The sequence below is a fragment of the Chroicocephalus ridibundus genome, chromosome 6 (genome assembly GCF_963924245.1).
Source record: "Chroicocephalus ridibundus chromosome 6, bChrRid1.1, whole genome shotgun sequence".
Taxonomy (NCBI): Eukaryota; Metazoa; Chordata; class Aves; order Charadriiformes; family Laridae; genus Chroicocephalus; species Chroicocephalus ridibundus.
The window spans coordinates 2,974,568-2,987,682 of record NC_086289.1 but is presented as its reverse complement, the minus strand read 5'-3'; the positions used below and the strand labels follow the sequence as shown (position 1 = coordinate 2,987,682).

General features: G+C 38.7%; 1 protein-coding gene across 2 annotated transcripts in view; it reads left to right on the top strand.

Annotated features, from left to right (window-relative positions):
* The window catches only part of DOCK1 (dedicator of cytokinesis 1), a 323,879-nt gene that overhangs the window by 278,891 nt on the left and 31,873 nt on the right, over nucleotides 1-13,115 (top strand). For both annotated transcript variants that reach the window (XM_063338334.1, XM_063338333.1), the window contains exons 41-46: nucleotides 1,661-1,802; nucleotides 2,003-2,081; nucleotides 2,366-2,450; nucleotides 4,039-4,125; nucleotides 7,646-7,822; nucleotides 8,657-8,740. In XM_063338334.1, coding sequence (XP_063194404.1) covers nucleotides 1,661-1,802; nucleotides 2,003-2,081; nucleotides 2,366-2,450; nucleotides 4,039-4,125; nucleotides 7,646-7,822; nucleotides 8,657-8,740 — 654 coding nt within the window. The remainder of the gene's footprint in view (nucleotides 1-1,660; nucleotides 1,803-2,002; nucleotides 2,082-2,365; nucleotides 2,451-4,038; nucleotides 4,126-7,645; nucleotides 7,823-8,656; nucleotides 8,741-13,115) is intronic.

Sequence of the window (13,115 nt, the reverse complement as noted above, 5' to 3'; positions counted from 1 at the left end):
TATTCTCATAGGGAAGACCATGCCCTATCAGGAACCTTCAAAATGATGAATGCATGATAAAGGCACTGCCGGCTTTGCAGAGGGGATTGGGGCTGACAGTTGTCATGAAATTTTGTCACACGTACCGTCACTCTCAACAGAGTGCATATTTATCTCCGGGGAATGTCGGGAATAGCCAGCCATCCAGAGCTGCTCTGCAGAGAGGGGCTGCCCCGGGCCGGTGCGGGGGGTGGCCGTGGGTCAGCCTGGCTCCAGCTCAGCCACCTGGAGACACCCACAAATGCAGGGAGCACAACGCCGCCTTCCCGTTAAGCTCCCAGTTAAACTGGGTAGTCGAGGGGATACAAGGCAGAAGAACGTTAGTCTGATGGAGTAACGTTGAGCTGCTTTTTCTCTTCACGACTGAATGGGGGGTTTTTTGGTAAGCGCGGGAAAACACTTACCGCACTTTACAAAAGCCTCAAAGTTTGTAATAAGCGAGCCATAAAAACTCTGAAAAATAGGCTATTGAGTGCCTTGCTGACTGAGAAAATCCTCAATACAAGCTTTTTCTTCCGTTGCAATTTTTCCTGTGAATTACAGGTCTATATACATGAATTATAGGTATATATACACTTCTTAGGTTTCTGCCCTTTTTTCTTTTTTTTTTTTTTTTCCCCAAACAGAGAGTATCCTTTCATCTGCTGCGCATTTCAAAAGGCACCAGTGCAGAACTAAACCCAACTGAGCAAATGTAAACTTTTCCAATTTCCTACCCCTAGTCATAACACCCTTTTCCTAAGAAGTGCTGTATAATTTTTTCACCAAGTGTTCATTTTGAGATGAGTGACGAGGTTAAAGTTGTTCAGATGCAAGTGTTACGTTCGTATCAAACCTTCCTTTAATGTGTTTGATCAGGTGAAAATACGCAAGTCATCTTTTACAATTTTCTTTAGAATTTGATGTGCTTGTTCAGTATACGGATGGACTGTATAAAATGTATCTTCATTTTCTTAATCGTTAAAAGAAATCAATCCTGAGAAATACAATATACTTCATTTAAAAGTTATGCTTTGTGCAGACAACTGTACAACGGCAAAAAACTAATAGCCTAATATGAAGTCTAGGGAGTATCAGTCTTTCTGAAAGAGTCCGTGGTTTTGGTCCTTCCTCCTAAAATGGGCATCGTTTTCTCTTTGTGCTTTTCTCTGCTACTCTTGCTTGCGCCCATCAGTGCCTTTTAATGAATGTTTGCGTATCAAAAGCCTAATTCTATTTATTTACATCCATTCCACCATTAGCGGTGGAAGGTGGATGAGAGGAATTATAGAGACAGATCTTGGATTTGATATAGGACATAATTTTTCTTAATACATTTTCAGTGGGCACCTATTTTATAGATCCTTGAAATCATGTATTTGGATCCCGTTGAATTTAGTGTGGTTGATAGATACGCCTACGGGTAAGCGCATACTTAACGATCTCAGTACTGAATGGGAGATAAGGAAATCCATTTGGGCTTTATTGATTTGGCTTGAAATATTTGTAAACTATTGATTATATCATAGTGTGAAGAATGTAAAATTTCTCACTTTAAAGGCATTGGAGTCAACACTTCCGAGATCCCAGTTTGTTACTGAGGGTGCGGGTATTAGGTTTTCACCTCCCTATTTGTTTCCAGAACAAAGTCTTCATTTATCGAGGAAAGGAGTATGAACGCCGGGAAGACTTTGAAGCAAGGTTATTGACTCAGTTTCCAAACGCAGAAAAGATGAAAACAACGTCTCCACCGGGCGATGACATTAAAAACTCCTCCGGCCAGTGTATCCTTCGGTTGCAGAGCGGCTCCTGCAGCTGCACAGGTTGAGGATTTATGGCCAACACGAGCAGGAGGCTGTTGCACTTCTGCCTTTATGGGTGTAATACGTGAATTTTGTTGTTCTGTCCTTCCTTCGCGTTCCCCTTGAGCTGCCTGTTCTGCGTGATTGAAATTCGCTTTTCAGTTCTTAACCCCTGAATTCAGATATTCAGTGCTTTACTGTAAAGCCAAAACTGGATTTACCGTCTAAATTTCACAGGCCAGTGTCAGAACAAATCGTGAGGTGAGTTTGGGGTGCTTTTGCAATTTTATCAGTCTCCTTTACAACGTGTAAACTAGTTCCTGTTGTTGTATAACAAATCTCTACACAGCCAAAGAGGGTAGTAACTGGGAGGACATTCCGTGGCTATTCTTAATATTAGCAGAGATTCCATCCAGCCCATTGGAAAACAGGGATCCCAGAAGCATTTTATATTTACGCGTAAACTTTTTTTCTAGTTGTAGAGTTTAGCAGCAGTTCCTAAACAGATGGTATTTGATTTTGATTGTGCTTTTCCTTCTTGGCAGTTTCTATAGGGTGAATGAAGTCCAACGGTTTGAGTATTCACGCCCTGTTCGTAAAGGAGAGAAAAACCCGGACAATGAATTTGCGGTAAAACAAAAAAAAAGAAAATAGAGTACTTTTAGGGTTTGCTTCTTTATTCCCCTTCATTTTGAGAATCTAAATCATTATGTTTTGGTTGTTGAAAAATAAATCTTAAGTTTAAATGTGATTATTTTTCATAGAAATTCAGTTAAACCAATCTACCATGTTCTGGTTTATACCAGTAGAAAAAATGCACAAAGATGTATTTATTTTGTTAAAAAACAACTTCTTTGAGAAAGAAGTTTGAAATAGTTATACCTGAAAAGATAGATGTCTCTTGGCAATACCTGTCTTGTCACGAAGATTCTAGTCAGGCATCTTAAAAATCTTTTTGCAGCAATACCGTGTTTTTTACCTTTTCTTTTTTTTTTTTTTTTTTTTTTTTACTAAACCATATGTTTCATGTAATGGTCAATAAAACTCCCTTTGAGCACAGCTTGTATTCATCAAAGCGTTTACAACAGGTTACATCGAGTTGATTCCCTTTTTTTTTTTTTATAGACACCATTTTGTTCACAGGGGTTCTAGTGGGTGCAGTTAGTAGTAAAGTTGTGGTAGTAATTAAAGTAATAAATTAATGCATCATTTCTTGAGTGAAGAAGTTGGGTTTCCATGTAGTAGCAGGCTCTAATTAATCAATGTGCCAATAAATAGTGAGTATCTGTTTTCCCATGGCTAAGAGTGGGTATTCATTCAGAGACTCCTTCAGTGCCTTTGGCTTCTCGCGGTGGCTGTTATATCAAAAATTGCTGATTTGCTCATCTACGTGGGTTCAGCTGAGGAGGCAGGAAACCCTCTTTTTCTAAAAAAAAAAAGTGCTAGAGAGAACAGTTTCCAATATGTTTTGAGTATAGGTAAAAAAATGTAGGTATATCTACATCACTTTGACAGCTCTTCCTCTGTTAATGGAGGATGGAATAAACAAAATGAGATCAAGAGGGTTTTGGCATTGGTTAGGAACCACCGCACAGGTGTGAAGGCAGAGATGTTAAATCACGTATCCTTAAATTCAAACCCGTGAGGAGATGGTACAACGAAGCCATTGCTGTTCACAGCTCAGGTGAAATCACAGGATCACGAATGCAGATCGGGAGCTGCAGGTCAGGATAGGACCTTGGGAGGGCTCGGGTCCAACCCTGTCCCCGGCAGGGCCAGCTGTGGGCTCAGACCCAGCTGCTGGGGGCTTTCTCCCCGCGGGTCCTGACACCTCCGAGGAAGTGGGTGGAACCACCTCCCCAGGAACCCGTCCCTCGGCGCCTCCACTCTCCCACAGGAAAAGTTTTCCCTAGAGCAAGATGTTGTGGGTTTGTGGAGGGTGGTCCTTAAAAGCTCTCATGGGAAAAACAACAGTCCGGTAAAATCGGTGGATCTTTCGCATGGTGTTCTCCTTCGCTACGGGAGCAGCTGCTCTCTACTAAATCACGTAGCACATTGAAATCTGCGCCACTCCATCATCTCCCCAAGCAGATACCGTTTAAAATCTCCCCCGGCTTCGTAACGTCTGCGGTTCCTTTTCCTCATGCTAATGTTCGAAGGCTTTGCTTAAGATAAAAGCTATCAATCTGATAACGGGATGTTTATCTTACATTTGCAGAATATGTGGATTGAGAGAACCATCTATGTGACAGCGTATAAATTACCGGGGATTCTGAGGTGGTTTGAAGTCAAATCGGTTTTCATGGTAAGATCAATTTGGCTTTATTGGGATTGCAGAAAAGACCGGGGCTCTTCTACAGCCAGGGAGCGTTTATATTTCTGTATGACACCGCGTCAGTTCTGTGACCAAGCAATCAATGGCATCCTCAGACGAGGGAACGTGCTTGCTGGGAATGCTGATTATTGACTGAGGGTGACTCACAGAACGCTTTTCCACCCCTGAGAGAGGGAAACGCGGGCTGACTCTTCCAGGCCTTTAGGGCAAGGGCCGATCAAGTGCTTGAAGTACTTTTATAAAGTATTTCTGGCTTTCAGGAGGTCAGCCATTGCAGCCTGTGGCACCAGCCTACAATGAAGAGGGCCCCGAGGTGGTGTAGGGGAACCCTGCCACATCAGGTTGAATTTTGGATAAGAGGATTTTGGTGTTTTGAGTGTAATTGATTCAAAATATAAATATAAATGGAATGCATTGTGTGCGTCCGCATCTCTTCTGTACTTATCATTTGTGATTAAAGGTTGTTTTTGTTTCTTCTCCATAGTTTGCTAAAATATACCCCAGCAACCTCCCAGAGTAACTCCAAATTACGCATTTCTCTGTTCTGCCATTTAGACTGTTTAGATAAGACATATCCATTAAACGCCTTTAAGATTAAATTATTCTTACGCAGCTGTAATTTTTAAGTAGCAATAAAAACATTGTTACTGCGGTTTTTAAATCTCTCTTGTGAGGCTTATTTTTAAAGGAAAAGAACAATTTGCATATGATTAATTAAAACCTTTTTCATTGCTCCATTGAGGTTATGTTGGACAGTTGTATTTAGATGAACAGAAGTAATGCAGAAAATTACTATGGTATCTATAGTAACAGAATATGAATGTGATGTCTGACAGTAACAGGCAGCTGAATAAAGCACATTGAATTTTTAATGAATTTTGTATTTTCAATATAATCCTGATAGAGAAGATTGTGTTTATCTTCATGATTGCAAAAAGTGGTGTTTATAAAAGCTGGCGAATCTGATGAAAGTCTCTTTTCCTCACGAGTTAAGAGCACAGCCTGACAGGCTGCTTTATGCAGGCAATTTGTATACACGCACCTTTAACGCCGTGCTTGTCATCGAAAGGTGCGTAAATCCTGGGAGAGTGCTTTCATAAGCTTTCTGTAAGCTTATAGGATTATATTAGTCACGTAGCTGAAAAACGATACCAGAATGGAACTTAATAATATGTGGGAAGACGGCACCGGGTAACTTTTGACCTAGCTCTGCCATCGTTACTACAAAATTGGTATTGACTTTCTTCAAGATTCCTGTCAGCTAAAATGCTGGAAGCGTGATCATGAGGTTTACATCCCTGTAATGCTAAATTTTGATTATGGATACAGATATTATTGATGTTTTACTAAACGCGATGAATTAAAGTAGCTCTGCACATCCCATGTTTTATTGATGGCACTAGAATATCTTTAAAGGAAGAGGTGAGATCATATCAACTCAGCGCTGAGAGAGAAATGAGTAATTTAATAAATGCGGTGTATTATGTTACGTAACCCACAGGAACACGCATAATTTCCTTAAATCTGTTTGCTTTTTAAATTCCTTCTGAGCACTTTTACCTAAACCTTTTCAATCTGTTCGTTATCTGCAAGGAATATGTTGTGCACATTCATTATTCGGTACCTGATTTGTTTTAGCTGGACACAAGTAGTTGTAGGGCAAACAATTGCTGAGGCCAACTAGTGAATTAGAAACTGGATTTTTAATTGCACTTGGTTTTAAAACGTACAAACGCTAATCTCTGTTTTGGTTTGATGTGTAATTTTTTAGCGTTGCAAACGTAGCGGGAGTACATCATTTCTGTTTGCCCTGAATAGACCGCGTAGCGTCCAGAGTTAGCAAGCTACTTGGAGCAAGGCTCATAATTTACAAGTAGAGATATTTTTAATAAATAGCTTTCAATAAGATTCAAAGCAGACTTTGTAGTAGTAGGATGGGAACGGCAATTCTCCATCTGCTTCTAAAAAAATTAGAGGGAGGATTATAAGAGTAGTAAAAGAGAGGAGAATGAGAAAGAAAGCCATGATTGCTGATACAGAAAAGTCAAAAAAGATGTCTGTCAGCTCAATGAGTGCTAATTTCTGTAGATACTCAAGAGCTTTAAAAGCAATGGTTCATCAACAAATTATTGCATCGTTATAAGCCCATTAATACAAATGACAGTATCCTAAATTTAGCGTAGGATGTTTGCAACAGTTCCTGCCGAATCAGATGTTGAATGTGGCCTCACTTTGCCAGTCCCAGTTTCCCTGGGAGCAGATTGGGCTCTGAAGGACAGACGTCGTCCGTCCGTCTGTGCCAGGGCCGCTCCACGGCCGCGGCGCAAACACCAGCCTCCTTACCTGCTTCCCAGAATAATTCACCAGGCACGCTTTTTAAAATGCTAATTAAAACATCCTTGATGTAATCAGGTGGCAAATGTAAGAGTAGCAACTGAAGAGATTTGATTATAAGTGGTTCTCAGAAACATGGGAAGCAACTGATGGCCAGGTAGAAGTGCTTCTTTGTTTATGTAGCAGTTATGCAAATCAGTCCGTAATCAAATATACACTTGCATTTTCCTCACAGGCCTCAATTAACCTTCCTTTTCTATTCCTACCACATCATTTTTTTTAATGTAAGTAGGCTATGTCTTCCAGTGAGGACCATCTATGCTCTGGGTTGCTGAAAGCTAGTAATTTTTAGCCCATTCACTAAATGTACGTATTTTAGCAATACTTTAAATACTGTAATACTGTTTCTTTAATGTGAGTAACTGCCATTCTGAAAGACACAGTATCTGGTCATAAATAATAGTCGGAGATGAGTCAATTAAAATAAAGCACAGTATAAGAGCTACTTCATCCCATGAAGGCATCTGAGGAGCTCTCTTCACTGAAGTCCAGGCTATGTGAGAAAGACAATGTCTTCCTTCAGTTATCAACGTTCAGAGGAAGAAAATGTGACCTTGTGGGAAAAAGCACAGCAGATAGCTTAGAAGTCATCTCTGCAACATATTAAACTCCATTTCCTTGGAAGTAACACCAAAATAACCACTGCAAAAATATCTTGATTTTTGAGCTGCTTAGGATTACTTTTTCCATCAGAAAATCCACATTAAGTTATCATTTCTTTCTTATTGTTACATTAAGCTGGATCTTCTTTGTACTGCTAAAACTCACCGACGTGTAATCTCTGATGTTCTCCATAATCCTCCCAAAACCTCACGTGATGCCTGTCAGAGCCTTCTAAATGTTGTGCTGCTGTGCTGAGATGTAATCCGTCCTGCAGCAGCGAAACACATTTAACTTTCTCTACTGATAATTGATTATCATGTCACTTACCACAATATATAGATACCGATTATTTAAGTGCCTGACACCACCCTTTCTGTTGAATCTTGGTTAAAATATCTCCTGTTCTGAAATTCCTGAAATGTTTCTAATCGTGGTGGTTTGGTGGACAAGGACTCTGCCCCTTGATTAAAACCTCCTTTTGTTTTTATTTTAGGTTGAAATTAGTCCACTGGAAAATGCGATAGAAACCATGCAGCTAACAAACGATAAGATCAATAACATGGTTCAGCAGCATTTAAATGATCCAAATCTACCCATTAACCCTCTCTCGATGCTACTTAACGGCATTGTGGATCCTGCGGTCATGGGAGGGTTCGCAAACTATGAGAAGGTAACGTCAAAATTACATTTTGGGCTTTCTGCATTTGAAGTAAGAGTTGATATATTTAGCAGCAAGAGGACTTCTGTAGGGACGTGGTGGACAATTGCTGACGAGAGGTAGACACAGAGATTGGTGGCATTCCCAGCGTGTGCTTGGCCATTGGAGCTGAAGCAGGAATTTCTGGGTGAACTTCAGTGGCCAAAGCAACCAATTGCAATTCCCACCTTTGCTTTCAAACGCCTGAGTTTTTAAAGGCTTCATCAAATGGTAGAGACTTCCGAGATCCCAGACAGTTGCAAATCATCTAAATAATCTTAACTGCGCATTTACAGTAGCTTTTAAATTTATATGGGATATTAACATTATAGGGGAACCATAAACACTGTCTGTTATTTATGTTATGGATATTAATCATAGTAAGCTAACATACACAAGCAACATGTATTTCGTAACATAAATGGAGACGACACATGGTGACTGACATGTCGCTGTATCCATCCATTGATGTAACTCTCACGCATTTCACCTACCAAAATTTCTGGTGTCCCAGGCGCTGCTAAAAAGACATTTCCAAGATGTGCCAAGTCTTCTGCAGGGTTGCCCATGAGATTGGGGCTTGATCACGATGTGCTCATCCCCCCACTTACAAAAGATTGATGTCTTAAATTTAAAACATTGTTAAATTCAATATATCTTTCCTAGATTTTCATTTGTATTTGTAGCTATTACTGCTGTTTTGCAGAACTTCTGCGTTGATTCATTGATCTTTGCTGTAGGTAATTCATCCATGGTAGTTGTTGATTCATTTTCTGAAATAAGCGTTCATTTCTCTCTCTTGACTAGGCTTTTTTTACTGAAAAATATATGCATGAGCATCCAGAAGATCATGACAAGATTGAAAAACTAAAGGATCTGATCGCTTGGCAGGTAAAAAAATTTAAGTCGGGCTGGTTGGGGCCAACTGCCGTACAAAGACAGTTTGGTGTCACTTTTGAGAAAATTCAGACATTAAACTATTCACCCTGTGTACACTTCTTCGCCATTTAAAACTGTCTTGGAACTTGAGCTAAAGTTCATCTTTTCAAATCTGACATCATTTGTCATTTGGTAAACCCACAAGGAACAAACATGATCAACCTCTTCTTTCTTTTTTTTTTTTTTTTTGGTAACCATAATACAGAGAAAATATCCCATCTGTATCAAATGAGAAAATATTTTGTAATAATGTTGGTTAGTATTATTGGCAACTTGCTTTTGCATTTTAATTTTCCCAGGCTGATTTCAGAAATTCTTCTCAGACAGTAAGATGAAATGCTTAACCCTGAACTCCTCCTCCTGCTTGCATTCACCGGGACAGTATTTCTTCACATATTCACTTCTTCAAACCACATTTTCCATTTATTAAACTTTCTGCATATCCTTATAGTACCTTTTAGCACGGAATATTAAATGTGAGAGTTGCAAAAATTAACTTGCACACAAAATATTTAGTAAATTCATCACTGTGAAACCTGTGCATCGTTTGCAGTAGAACTTAACACGGTACAAAACCGTTGATCCATAAAGCAGCTGAAATTACCGGTATTTTTATGGTGAAATATTAGAGCAGAAATCATGTAAATGTAAGATGACAGGGGCAGTATTTCCTGAACTGGGAACGGAACCCAGGTTCCCAGCCCTGTGCGGGGACAAAGCAGGAACCCTCTTTTTGCATGAGAACTGTGTTTACAGGAACCAAAGAATATATTTCGGGACTAACAAGAAACAATTCCAAATTTGTTTCATAGCACAGACTGGCCATTTTCCAGTCGTCTCAAGATAATTTTACGATAACTAAAAAAATATCAATATGATTGGAAATGTTTTTCCCACAGAAGAAGAAAGTGCATAATTGTCTTTTTATATTCAATTTTGTCTTTATAATAAAGGGAATAATTTACATTTCTGTAAGTTTCAATCTTAGAGGTAGTGGAACCAAAGACACAGAATTCAAGAAATAATAATAAAAAAAAATTCCTCTGAAGACCGTAAAACTATCACTGACTAAAAACTCTTTTGGTCTGGGGAAAAAAAAAAAAGTATTTATTTATTTATTTATTTATTGTGAGCTTTTACAGAAGATTAGACTTTAGGAGCTTTAAGTTTTATAGAGGAAAATAATTTGATCCCAGAAGACTAACTCCGCGTCAGCTCTCTGTCTTTGCCTCTGATAGTGATACTTCAAATGAATTACAAACACATTTTTCCTCAGCAAAGATTCACTTTGGTGACATATGTATGTTAAAATAATATTACTATTTGAAAATATCTATGGCAATTAATCACCTTGTATTTTAATTATTTGTAGGTATGTAATTTCCCATCAGTATTGTAGTACCAAGACCAAGAAACAGTATTGTAGTACCAAGAAACCAGAAAAATAGAGAAAAAGTATTTTTTATGTCTGAAAATTCTTTTCACTAAAAGGTCTGGCCATTTCATGGTGGAAATCAGTGCTTTTAAGTTGCCTTAGATGTTTGATACATGTTTAGTGTATCCTAAGACTTTAAACTTCCTCTCAAATTATTGCAGTTTTGGGAGCAGAGGTAGATGGGAGCGGGGCGGGAGCTGGTGCTGGAGCTCGGCTGGTGGCAGGAGAGGGAATTGTCACGGAAGCTTCCCGAAGGGAGGCAGGGCTCTCAATCCATCACCGGCGGGACGGGGATTGAAAGCAAAAATGAGTTTTCATTTTTCAATAATATGGGGCTTGGAGTTTTGTGATCACACGGAGATTTTCTTTATGCTGTATCAATCAATCTGGATACATGAAATAGTAGCCTGACAATCATATCTTCAGCTGACTAGTGAAATTTATTTTTTTTCTATCCCTTTACCTTACCTTGGTCTCTGCTGTGCTTTGGAATTCATGCTCTTCGGAACATTGTCCCTTTATAATTTCTATGAACTTTAATTACACGTGTTTTTTTCTGTCTATTACTCTTTCAGGTAAATATCATTAATAAAGCAATGTCCGCTTTTGCCCATCTTCGTGCTTTTTTGACTTAGAAAAATATGTTTCCATGCAGCTACATCATTTCAAGCTGATCTTTTATTTTAACATGAAGATAATGAAATGATTGATTGAAATGATGGTAATGAAACGAATGATTGATGACATTAATCACTCTGCATTTAGCGAGTATATTTACAGCATAGCAAAACTAGTATGTCACATAAAAATCCCGTGCTGCTCCTACACAGCTGAAAGAATTGTAGCATACAAAACCAAGGTTTTATGATCATATTTTATGATAAGATTATTATGAAAGATTTTCTTTTAAGACTTAGGATTTTCTATTAATTTGAATAATTCAAATGTATGCAGCTTTTTCATTCTTTTCAGCCAAGCAGATCAAGATCTTTAAAAAAAAAAAAAAAAGCACCCTCTTTTTGAAAAAAAAAACAAAAACAAAACAAACCTGGAACTTTTTAAAAGTTCCACTTCAAAATTTTAAAATTGACAAAGAGTTATGGAATAAGTGCTGTCTGGGGCTGGTTTTCTTTCTCGTTCAGCTCATTTGTTTCTAGTTCAGCTACTTACGTTACCTTTACTTTTTCATTCACCTCTCCAAAGGCGAGGGTGGCCTCTGAGGTCTTTTGACATAAAGCCATAAGCAAACCCACCCGTTGCTCCAAAGCCACATGAATTGTCAGTGGCATGAACGTGGCAAAATTCTGCCTCTGTTTCTGCATTCTACAAAGGTTTAAAATACATGTGTAAAATTGGATGTCCCTTGTCACCAGATTTCCCTGTATCAATGTCTGGAAAGGAGACGTAGGAAGAATTTTGAAGTTAGTAGAAGAAGGTGAAGCAGAAATAGTAAAACAATCCAAAGGTACTTTCTGTACTTGATAGATGTTTCAAGGATTAAGTGATCTTGGACAGGGAGATCAAATATCCTGACTCAGAAATCTCACAGAGGTTCTGTAGCAAAGCCGTGAGAAGTTTATTAAATTCAGGTTCTGTTAAGGAGTAACAAGCCTTTCCTCCTTCTTCTGTGGTTTCTGGTCTTCTCTCATTCCCTTATAGTTGGTGCTTCCTCTTGCCCATGCCCTGATCTCTTGACTCAACAGTTGCTGTACCAGGAGGCCACCAGCCTTTAGGTGCTCACCTTCTCCAACCCAACCGCCATTCACTTCGGCAGCAACCCTCCTATTACTTCACTTCTCCAAGTGCCGGAAGCTCTCCACGGGTGGCTGCATCCACCTGGTGTGTGCCTCTGGTGTATGCCAACAGTGAAACCCTCCTCAGCACCTTCAATCTGCGACACAGAAGGAAACACCTACATTTTTTTTCTTGACTGGGACGTTTCCCTACAAAAAACGTCGTTTACTTCAAATTGCTTGATTTTCTAAATTGGAGATGGCTGCTCCCTAGGATGGGCTCATTAGTGCATTTTCTGCTCGTAAAAATTATCACCGTCTGAAGTTTCAGACCCCACGTGTACTTCACCTTGGTAATTTGATTTTTTTGGAAATAATCCATTTAAAAAGTCAGCAGGTTCTTTTAAATAAACGAGCCAAGTGACCACTTAATCCCTGCAAAATAAGAGAGTCACAGTGTGGCCTGATAATTATGAAAATTTGGAAAATCATTTACTTACATGGAACAGGGAAATTTTCTGATTTTAATGTCTAATTTTTGTAGAGTACAAATCCATATGGCTATAAATAGAAGTTGCTACAGTAAAAAATTTTGTCACTCTTCTTACTTCTCTTTGTAGTCTTTTAGGAGAAGAAACGGTATTCTTTTAAATAGTGCCAAAATCACAGAGAATCAGCTTGAAAAGATTTCTTGAGTTTGTTCATCTGTAATTCATGTGTATTTATTCTTCTTCTTACTAATAAAGCTGCTCCTTCTGATTGCTGCTCAGTCTTATTAGAAAAATCTGGTTTTAATCAGTATTATGATTTAATTACGAATTATTAAGAAGAAGCCTCTTAACTTGATTGCTGCAGAGAATATCTAAGTTAGAATCAGAGCACTGTGTGGGCTGAAACGGACCTGGAAGGGGAAATATTTTTCCTAAGGTGGAGGTAGAAAACTCTTAATGGTATGTCTGGATAGCTGTGGGAATGAAAATGTCTCTCTTAAAACATTTTAAAAGGTCAGCTACACCTCCGCACTATGAACTAATTATATAGGCCTGTGTTGGCATGGATATTTTGTGACAGAAGCCTTGAAGATTAATGATTTTTTTCAGTTACAAAAAGAGAATTAATTAATTTTTTTCCCCCTTCTGTTTTTCGTCCCAAAGAAAAT